This window comes from Ruditapes philippinarum, unplaced genomic scaffold (genome assembly GCF_026571515.1).
Source record: "Ruditapes philippinarum isolate M1 unplaced genomic scaffold, ASM2657151v2 ctg588_1_1_1_1, whole genome shotgun sequence".
Classification (NCBI taxonomy): Eukaryota; Metazoa; Mollusca; class Bivalvia; order Venerida; family Veneridae; genus Ruditapes; species Ruditapes philippinarum.
In genome coordinates, this window is record NW_026852750.1 from 88,262 (window position 1) to 99,551 (window position 11,290).

An 11,290-nucleotide genomic window follows, 5' to 3' on the forward strand; every position below is an offset into this window, starting at 1 on the left:
CAGTTTTGCACAAAAGATAATTGGAAAAAAACTTTCATAAGAACATTTATCTGAAAAATATTACCAGCCCCATCATGTCCAAAAAAAAACCCAGTGCAGTCCTTTTAATAGGAAAAGTATCGGATTTGTTATCCACCTGTCGCCAATTAAGAAACAATTCTCGTGACAATTGATCGGGGACATCTAGTGTATTCAGAAATCATATGGGATAAGAAATAATTTTCACTGGGAAAGATTAGTAATTACTGGTTAGTTATCCAGGAAAGCAGGTTAGGAGATAATGTTGAAATTGGCGTTAAAACAAGTTGTGTGTTTTTTTAGGTAAAGTGGGCTGATATGTGACATTTGCAGAAAATGTTCCAAGACATTCTGCCAAGAAAAAAAGAGGAGTTAAATTTCTCTCAATTCATGGCAATCAAAAAGGAAAGACTATTGAATTGTAGAAAAATAGGTCTTTTATAAATATTTCATATACATAATTCATTATGAATAATTGGTTGATATAAAAAACATTGCAAGCTAATGAGAAACAAGAGGGCCATGATGGCCCTGAGGTCGCTCACCTGTATAAAGCCCCCCCCCCCCCTCCCCGGCCCAATTTTTACCCAAGGGCTTTTATTTGAACAGACTTGGTAGACACCCATAAGAAGATGTTTCATGCAAATCATCTAAGTTCTAGCTCATTGGGTTTTTTAAAAGAAGATTTTTTAAGTTTTTACTATACACATATAGTTAAAAACAATGACACCCCTCGGGCAGGGCCAGTTTTGACCCCTGGGCTTTTATTTGAACAAACTTTGTAGATATTTACTTAAAGATGTTTCATGCTTAATATCTAAACTCTAGTTATTTGGGTTTTTTCAAAGAAGAATTTTAAGTTTTTGCTATGTATATAAGGAAAATCAATGACCCCCGGGGCGGGGCCAGTTTTGACCCCAGGGCTTTTATTTGAACATACTTGGTAGACACCCATTAGAACATGTCTCATGCTAAATATCTTAGCTCTAGCTCTTTGGGTTCTTTAAAAGAAGATTTTTTAAGTTTTTACTATATGCATATAAGGAAAATCAATGACCCCCAGGGCTTTTATTTGAACAAACTTGGTAGAAATTCACTAGAAGATGTTTCATGCCAAATATCTTAGCTCTAGCTCCTTGGGTTCTTTAAAAGAAGATTTTTTAAGTTTTTACTTTATGCATATAGGGAAAATCAATGACCCCCTGGGGCGGGGCCAAATTGGACCCCAGGGCTTTTATTTGAACAAACTTGGTAGACATTCACTAGAAGATGTTTCATGCCAAATATCTAAGCTCTAGCTCTTACAGTTCTTTAAAAGAAGATTTTTTAAGTTTTTACTATATGCATATAGGGAAAATCAATGACCCCCTGGGGCGGGGCCAATTTTGACCCCAGGGCTTTTATTTGAACAAACTTGGTAGACATTCACTAGAAGATGTTTTATGCCAAATATCTAAGCTCTAGCTTTTACGGTTCTTTAAAAGAAGATTTTTAAGTTTTTACTATATGCATATAGGGAAAATCAATTACCCCCCAGGGCGGGGCCAATTTTGACCCCAGGGCTTTTATTTGAACAAACTTGGTAGACATTCACTAGAAGATGTTTCATGCCATATATCTTAGCTCTAGCTTTTTGGGTTCTTTAAAAGAAGATTTTTAAGTTTTTACTATATGCATATAGGGAAAATCAATGACCCCCTGGGGCGGGGCCAATTTTGACCCCAGGGCTTTTATTTGAACATACTTGGTAGACATTCACTAGAAGATGTTTCATGCCAAATATCTAAGCTCTAGCTCTTACAGTTCTTTAAAAGAAGATTTTTAAAGTTTTTACTATATGCATATAGGGAAATTCAATGACCCCCTGGGGCAGGGCCAATTTTGACACCAGGGCTTTTATTTGAACAAACTTGGTAGACACTCACTAGAAGATGTTCCATGCCAAATATCTTAGCTCTAGCTCTTACAGTTCTTTAAAAGAAGATTTTTTAAGTTTTTACTATATGCATATAGGGAAAATCAATGACCCCCCGGGGCGGGGCCAATTTTGACCCCAGGGCTTTTATTTGAACAAACTTGGTAGACACTCATTAGAAGATGTTTCATGCCAAATATCTAAGCTCTAGCTCTTAGGGTTGTTTAAAAGAAGATATTTAAAGATTTTTCTTTCGGTTGCCATGGCAACCAGAGTTCTGCATGGAATTAAATTCTTTGAACAATTTTTAAAGGTGACCACCAAAGGAACATTCCTGTGAAGTTTGGATGAAATTGGCTCAGTGGTTTATGAGGAGATGTCATTTAAAGCAAAAGTTTACGGACGGACGGCCGGACGGACGCCGGACGTAAAGCGATCACAAAAGCTCACCCTGTCACTTTGTGACAGGTGAGCTAAAAAGGCCGGTAATTCAAAGTTTACAAACGTATTGATCAACCTGTATCTATTGCCTGATTGAACCTTCCTCTGGTCTTTCCCACAGCTTATGCATAATTTTTAAGCATCTGCATTATTTTCAATTTGTAACCTTGAAAAGACCACGTGACCTATCCCAGATATAAGACAGTTTGACCCAAATTCTAGAATCAACTGAACCAATTGGTAGTTTATACTACCTTGACCTTTCACCTTTTCAACCTGTGTATAACAATGGTCGGACATTGATGAAGTTTCAGAATTTTGATGCAATAAAGAATCCTCGTTCTGAAATCCGAGCCAATTAGTAACAAATATTCTCATAAATGACGGAAATAAAGTTTTAGTAATAGTTTCAGCCGATGGCAAACTGTCTATACAAGTGATATTATCTTTCTTGAATGTTTCAACATTTTCTTTAATCACGCCCTCAAGATCATGAAATTCCTTTCCAACCCAGTCGCTGAGCAAATGCAGTAGGATAAATCTTTCTTGAGGCATTCTACTCGTGTTCTTAAACGCATCCGGTAACTCGTCATCCATAGTGACTAATAACAAAAACTCCTCCATTATCTTAAATAAAACACTTCCAAAGTTTTCAAATAAATCTGTTTCTTCTGAATTCATGAAATAGTTAAGATAATCATAAACTAGCAACAATTGATGAGCAAATGGACATGAAACTTCCTCAAAATATGACGTTTTAATGAGATGAACTAGTTTTTGGCGAAATTTTCCTGCACTAGGCGGGTCACAATTCTGTCTGTGATGAGGTGTATCCGAGTTGAAGTCTAAACTAGTATCACTCGTAACCGACTTAATCCCAGACTCAGATGTTTCTGCCCTTGTCACTGTTTCTCCTATAGTAAACCCTGGGCTGCAATTACAGTTCTCTACACACCTACACATACTTTCTGTATCGGCAATCTCGTCTGAATAGTCTTCGTCGGGTCTCTGAAGAGACCAACTTTTATTTGCTACAACAATACTGGTGCTCGAGCATGCTCTACCCTGAAGTGTTCTGGCTTCATTTTCCAGCTCCATATTTTGTGGATGGTAAACATTTGACAGGACACAGTCATGAGGTATTTCCTTGAACCGCTTATTGAATTTAAGAACGCCGTTTGAAGGCAAGGCAGGATCATGATAACGTTTCAACCAAACCTCCTGAAATTAAAGTCGTAAAATTTTCTTCATGATCATCTAAACAATATCAAAATTCCCAAAGAAAATTGGAATTAATGAGGAAGTGGAATTAATTCAATTGTCAACATAAAAATTAAAAACAACACTGCTTTCTAAGTAAAATTAAATCATACATGTACAGTCAACTGAAATTTTATGCCAAATGAATTAAAATGAAACTTCTCACTTGTTAATATCCTGCGCTGCTTTATATCAATAACAGTGTATAAACAAATCTACTCCCAGTTATAGCAAGAACAGTACAAGTTGAAATGTACATAGTATAATGCTCCCAAGAAAGGTACAGTGATCTGAAGTAGCAAGTGCTGGTAATCGCAAGACCTGGTACACATGGAATATTAAAGGCTTGCAAGATACTGTGACTTCTTTAACGAACTGCGAACATTATGCATATATGTAAAAATGACAGTTTTAGAGTGATGTTTTTTTTTATATAACCATTTCACAGCTTGGAGAGATTTTATTTATACTGACCTGTAGCTTGGACAAACAGTCCTTCTGAAAAGCCATGTTACCCAAATTAAAGGCAACACGAAACAGTCCTTGAATACTGAAGAACCAGATAACTCCACCATTGTTAATACCATCTATCTTGAAACCTGCAGATAAAAAATTTATAATAAGTGTATTGAAGTCATCCCATATTTGATTATCATTTATTATACGAATATTCAATTCATACATAAGTCTAATAACAAGAACTGTTGGTAGGGCAGCATGCTACACTACTAGTATTCTCGGAGCTTATTGATAGTAGAACAAGAGTTTAAAAAGGGCCATTATTCTGTCAAAATTCATGTTAAAGAGTTATGGTCCTTGAATAATGGACTTGTATCATGCTCTCAAAAAATGTGTTTTAAGTTTCAAACCATTCCATTCAGTAATTATGTAGATGCCAATTTGCACACAAAAACATGTCCGTATTCTTCAAATAGTTGGGCTAAAAATTATAAATTTCATAAGGCACACTTGTCAGCCTGAAAAGAAACTTGAAAACTTAACAAAAATTGTAAATGTGTACCTAATAGTCTCATTTTTACAGCAAATCCGATTTTGGAAAATCTTGTGATGACTCTTGTAAAGTTTTTCCTATTTATTTTTGAGCTTCGCATCACATCTGAAGCGACAAACAGCAATCTTCCTGGACACTGTGAATGTAAACAAAATACAGATTAAGTGAAATTACTTAAATGTGTTCTTTTTCAAAATTTTGACAACTGTGCAAATGAACAACAAGAGTCACTGCCTAGAGGGTGCCCCATTCGACTTTTTCTTATTTCTAAAGTAAAACGCATTTGAGGAAGAATATAATGGTAAGGAGTCCTCTTACAAATCATTTTTGTAATAATAAGTAAGAGCCAAGTCTTCTTTAGCCAAAGAGAAGTGATGCAGGATAGATGACTGGATGGATGGATGGACGGACAAACAGATGAGCTATAGGCAGATGTCCATTCTTGCATTAGGTTTTAGAATAACAATTTCCAATATTTTATCCAGCTCAAAATCAGAATGGACAGGACTGTTCATGAGTTTATTTAACTCGGCACATTTGTTTCCGAGTCTTGCCTTTAGTTCATTTGGACTCGTCTTGCCTTCAAAAAAGCAGTAAACAAAATGTTTTTTGACGAAATTATCAACATCAGCCGTACTTACGTAATTGACATCCTTGGGAAAATGTACACCATTGTTTTCTTCGTTCATCCCAACAAATCTGATCTCATTTCCACCTAAAATTACGGTGGAAAGGCATTTAAATCTTCCAGTTGTGAGCTTAGATTTACCTGTCGCCATTTTCCCCCAACCAATTATTTCCCTGCGGACCTGCAATGTTTACGTCCATTGGTCATATAAATCAAATAAAAACACACGTATCGTTTTAATGGCAAATAATTTTATTTTCAATATAAATTTTGAAGAAAAATAAAATATAAAAAAATAGTAACATTTTTTTTGCATATTTTCTTCCTTTACACGGCGGTCAAAATAATGGTACGGCTTTCGGCATCAATGATTGTATGCATACGTGTGCAGTTCTATTTTTGCGGGAAAGGGGCAATTGCACGAGTTATATGTTGCCATGACAACCATAAAATGTCAAAATAACACAGTAAAAAAGAAAATGCCTAAATATCAAAGCACTGTTATTAGATCTAGTGTTTTCTAATGCAGAAAGATTTGAAATGGAATTATTTCTCAATGAAAAACTATTAAAAACATTTTAAAATAAATGACCTCCCATAGGACGTCTAATCTTTGCTGATGTATGATAGATGATACTGCTATAAACCTATAACCCTAGCAAACGGATACTCTTAAAAAAGACTTTACTACCTCAGAAAAGAGGGAGTTGTATTGGGACATGCATGCAGTGTCCCGGTATAGTTCAACCCATCCAAATGTCAAGTATATTGTCACAAGAAAGAAAACTCCTATACCAACGAATTCTCCTCTTCATTGAACTACTTAATTTAGAGGCTACACCATTGGCAAATTAACGGGGTTTTCATACATCAAAAGAAGGGGACGAGCACATAAAAGCTTACAGGTCAACGAAAGAATTTAAGGCATTTCAAACCCTTAATTTGTTTCATATGCCGTACGTAATATTAATTTAATATAAACTCGGAACCAGACCATGATATATAAGACCCTGGTTTGACCACAGCTAAAATATCCATGTATCTGAAATCTGTACTCCCCTTACAGTCAAACTCAAATTGATCAGATATAGAATCTGTCCAAACAAGATCTTCGCAATGAGTCAAATCGGTCAAAATTGGACGCACATCCAGTGTTACCCAGATGCTAGACTCTTAAATGATTTTCATCGTTTTGACTGTACATAGACTCTCCGTAATGTTCAAAATCACTGATAATTATTGTCATCCCCTTAATGAAAAAATAAAAGAATCTACAAAACAACAATTTTTCTTCAAATTTATATGACAGGCCATGTTTAAACATGAAAAAACGCGATTAAGGGTAATTTCAAGTATTTTCATCATTTTCTGTTAACCCATTACTTCATATACACGCCTTTTAACGCCTTTTTCACCCCCCCCCCTTTTTTGTTGTCTCAAATGATGAAAAAATGCCTTATTTAGGCCCCAAACACTTGTTTTTGTTTGAGAAATGTTGTTAAAAAAGTGACCTCTTTTTCGGCGCGGCCCCCCCAACCAAAAGATACATCAGGGGGTTGCCAGAAGGAGGATGTGCCCCCTTCTGTTTGGGGGGTTTGAGGGGGGGGGGGGGCGGAGTCCCCCTCATCGCCAAGAAAATTTTGGACTTGTGAGAGGCTGTAAATGACCCCAGATTGATCATAAGGTAACGTGTAACCAACGCTGAAAAGCATTTGACTCTATCTCAATCCATTGAGAAGTTGCAGCACTTTGAAATCAATTGTGATGGAAAAAATCAACGCAAAATAGTGATTTTTGGCAATTTTGAGATGTCCCCTCGTTGCCATGGTAACAGAAAATGTAAGCCTGAGCATGTTGTTGCAAGGGCAATGGTCCAGTCAACATTTGTGCCAAGTTTGATTAGTGTTGAAGCAGTTTTTATAGTATTATAGCAATTTGAACTTGTAACGGGAGACTTTTCAATGAAAACAGCCATTTTTCACAAAATGCTCATGAAGTAATGGGTTAAATACGGAATGCCGTTAGGGCCATCGCCTATGAATGTGTTGATCTAAAACGCGATAGTCGATAGTACGATGGTGAAAACGCGAAATCACGAAACTACGATGGTGAAAACGCGAAAGCACGATGATGAAAACGCGATAGTACGATGATGAAAACGCGCCAGTACGATAATACGATGATGAAAACGCGATAAACTATCGTGTTTTCACCATCGTACTGTTGCGTTTTCACCATCGTAGTTTCGTGATTTCGCGTTTTCATCATCGTACTGTCGAGTATCGTGTTTCAGATCAAACCATTCATAGGCGATGGCCCTAACGGCATTCCGGAATGCCGTTAGGGCCATCGCTTATGAATGTGTTAATCTGAAACGCGATAGTCGATAGTACGATGGTGAAAACACGAAACTACGATGGTGAAAACGCGATAATACGATGATGAAAACGCGATAGTACGATGATGAAAACGCGATAGTACGATGATGAAAACACGACAGTACGATGGTGAAAACGCGATAGTACCATGATGAAAACCACGACAGTACGATGATGAAAACGCGATAGTACGATGGTGAAAACGCGATAGTACGATGATGAAAACACGACAGTATGATGATGAAAACGCGAAATCACGAAACTACGATGGTGAAAACGCGACAGTACGATGGTGAAAACACGATAGTTTATCGCGTTTTCATCATCGTAGTATCGTACTGGCGCGTTTTCATCATCATACCTTCGCGTTTTCATCATCGTGATTTCGCGTTTTCACCATTGTAGTTTCGTGATTTCGCGTTTTCACCATCGTACTATTGACTATCGCGTTTCAGATCAACACATTCATAGGCGATGGCCCTAACGGCATTTCGTAGTTAAAAGGTTAACTTACATCATTAGGGAGAGCCTTTCAACATGTCCACATGCTGAGCTATACTCGGGGTTATCCCAGTTACCACAATCAGGGCCGTCAACTGGGATAGTCTACCCCTAATATTGTTGTATTGCCCAGTCTTAATAACACAGTTCAGTATTGCTGTTTCCGATTATCGAATGTTTTTACTTTTAACCAAATCTTTACATTTTCCCACTGTTTATTTTAAATGTAATAAGATTTTTTTAATCTTTTTTTCATTTTTAGAAACTTTTATAGGAGCTGGACATGCTGACTGAGTTCAACCTTGTCGGAAGTTTTGACAGGAAAAGAAGATAGATAAGATAAAAGATTTAGTAGGTATATTTTACCTACATCTACTTTCTAAATGTATAAAAAGGGAGCTAACTATGGAAAAAGGATGCACGAGCCCTCAGTAATGAATAAAAGAATTACAAATAAAGCTGTACATAGTGAAGCTATAGTGTTCAGACTTGCCAAAATAGAGTTAGCCTGCCCTTTTTCCAAAGTGGAAATAACTAAGGGAAAATATGACACAGTAAAAGAACTTATCATAATCGTGGATTTGAAAAGTATAAATCATATAGCCATTGAATCAAGCACAGCTTTAGATATATCATTTTGCAAAAACAGGAATCAAGCACAGCGTTAGATATATCATTTTGCAAAAACAGGAATCAAGCACAGCGTTAGATATATCATTTTGCAAAAACAGGAATCAAGCACAGCGTTAGATATATCATTTTGCAAAAACAGGAATCAAGCACAGCGTTAGATATATCATTTTGCAAAAACAGGAATCAAGCACAGCGTTAGATATATCATTTTGCAAAAACAGGTTTACCATATCTTATTTCAAAGTATTCAAAGGGAAGATAACTATGAAAAAGTCATACAACTTGTCTGGATCTGGCATGGCCTGTTTCTTAGATAATAAGTGTATAAAGTTTGAAGATATCATTCTATTTAGAACATAGAATATCTCCAAGTTACCAAAAAAGGTTAACCATATCAATTTCAAGTGTATAAAGGGCAGATAACTTAGAAAACAATAGATGCCTCAAATGTGTTACATAAGAGGATCATGGCCTTTGTCTTTGTAAGTAAGCATGTAAAGTTTGACCAGATTACCATAATTCTGGAAAGAATCCGTGTGGTTAGAACAGTACTGGTAAAGTTTGACCAGATTATCGTAATTCCAGGAATGAATCTGTGTGGTAATTCCGTTCTATTTCTGGGCAGAACATTTTGTACAGGATAGTAATATTATACAGATCAAGTAATGCAAAATTTCTTTTGAAGAAATAAATATCTTTATTTTTTTAAAATGTTAATACATTTACTTTACACAAAGACAATAAAATTTATAACAACTCACAAATTCTACATAATCACATAATATATTATGAATGATAAAATTGTCACCAAAGTGCAGAAATGGGTCAACTCCCTTTAAAAGTTAATTGGAGTGAAACCATTACTGCACAAAGGTGATGAAATGTTTTGAATTTTATAATAATAAATGTTGATATAAACTGATTAGCACATTATGGTAATTACAGAAACAGTAACCTGAGTTACCTGAGAAACAATACTGAAAGATTTAAAGGAACTCCACTGAGGTTTAAAAGCCTAAAACAATAAAATATTTTTTTCCAAAGATCAGCTGGGGTACTTAACACATAACGATATGCAGAAGATAATTACGAAATATACTCAGAAATAAATTGTTAATCTTATTTTTGCGTTATTCTAAGCCCAATTCGAGTGAAAAGCATTTTCAATTTTTCGGTCATTTTTTACGATAACAATGATTATTTCGGAAAAACAGAGTAATTAAATGATCTGAAATTTTGCACACAAGTTATTGTTCTACCCCCTCATAAAATGGAACATTAATCACGATACATTGTTGCCAGTCACGTCAAGCCAAAAAACCTCAGTGGAGTCCCTTTAACAAATAAATGTTTATTTCCTTAGAAAAAGAAAACATTTAAATAATGGTTTTTGAGCATTTGTAACTGACACACTGCCATCATGGAAACTCATTTCTGAGCACTTTGGGCTCAGGTGAGCCAACAATATTTTATTGCACAAAAACTTTGTAGGACAGCTCTCCATATACTTTGTATAATCTTTATACTAGAGCTAAAGTCTACAATATGAATAAAATTTCATCTAAATAATATAACATAGACTATCAATGTACAAGTGTGTATGCATCTGAATGTGAATAGTTCATCAATTATTAAAGGTGTTATTATAAATAATAAATTATTATTATCCTTCAAAAATGAATAAATAATTACTTGTTTAGAAAGGTCAAACATTAGTTTTGTAACGTTTGAATAATGGTTTTAGAGCAAGTTAAATGCTAATGTTATCTGAAAAAAGTAGTGCTAAATGTAAAATATTGTCATAAAATCAGCAAAATGTAAACAAAACATTATTTTGACTTCCATACAAAATATTTAATTACTATAAACATACTAATTGCCAAAAAGCAACAGAAAAAGAAGACAGCTCATGTAATTGGCCACTGAAGAACTTCATGTAAACTATAGAATAATATATCAAAAATAAAAACATTTTGAGAAATAAAACTGAAAGCATTTCTGGAGCATAATGGGCTTTTAATATAAACTTCAATACATTTTAAAGCAAATAAAGCTATATATCAATTTTTGATGACTGTATAAATTATTGTAAAAATATTGTTTATTTTGTGATTAAAAAGATTACAGAATACCTGGAATGAAAGAAATTTGTCAGTGTATTTCATTGAAAGCAAAAGGGACAGGCTAAACCTTCAAAAATAGCAGTGGAATATTTTGTTCCAGCATATTTCATTCTGTTTTTTGTACAATATTCATGTATATTGAATTATATAGACAACCAATGTTACAAATCATTCAAGAATTCACCACAACTTCATGAAAACAACACAATTTTACTGTCTTAAATTTTTCTACAAAATTATTTATCAGATAATAGCTTGATACACTTCAAATGAACTGACCAGATTAGGCACATTTTTGAAATAGAATATATTCAAGCACAATGATGTCCATTATAAATGATTTTGTTAAACAGCATACCTCCAGATGAGTCGACATATTTC

The 11,290-nt window shown here is 34.9% G+C and overlaps 1 protein-coding gene across 1 annotated transcript; it reads right to left on the bottom strand.

Annotated features, from left to right (window-relative positions):
• Positions 1-869: 869 nt before the first annotated feature.
• LOC132723537 (uncharacterized) lies at positions 870-5,466 on the bottom strand. The gene is made up of 4 exons (XM_060708275.1): positions 5,288-5,466; positions 4,656-4,782; positions 4,109-4,233; positions 870-3,595 (listed from the first exon to the last, which is right to left on the bottom strand). Exons 1-4 carry the CDS (start codon positions 5,423-5,425, stop codon positions 2,510-2,512), a joined length of 1,476 nt encoding a protein of 491 aa, XP_060564258.1. The 5' UTR covers positions 5,426-5,466; the 3' UTR covers positions 870-2,509.
• Positions 5,467-11,290: the final 5,824 nt, after the last annotated feature.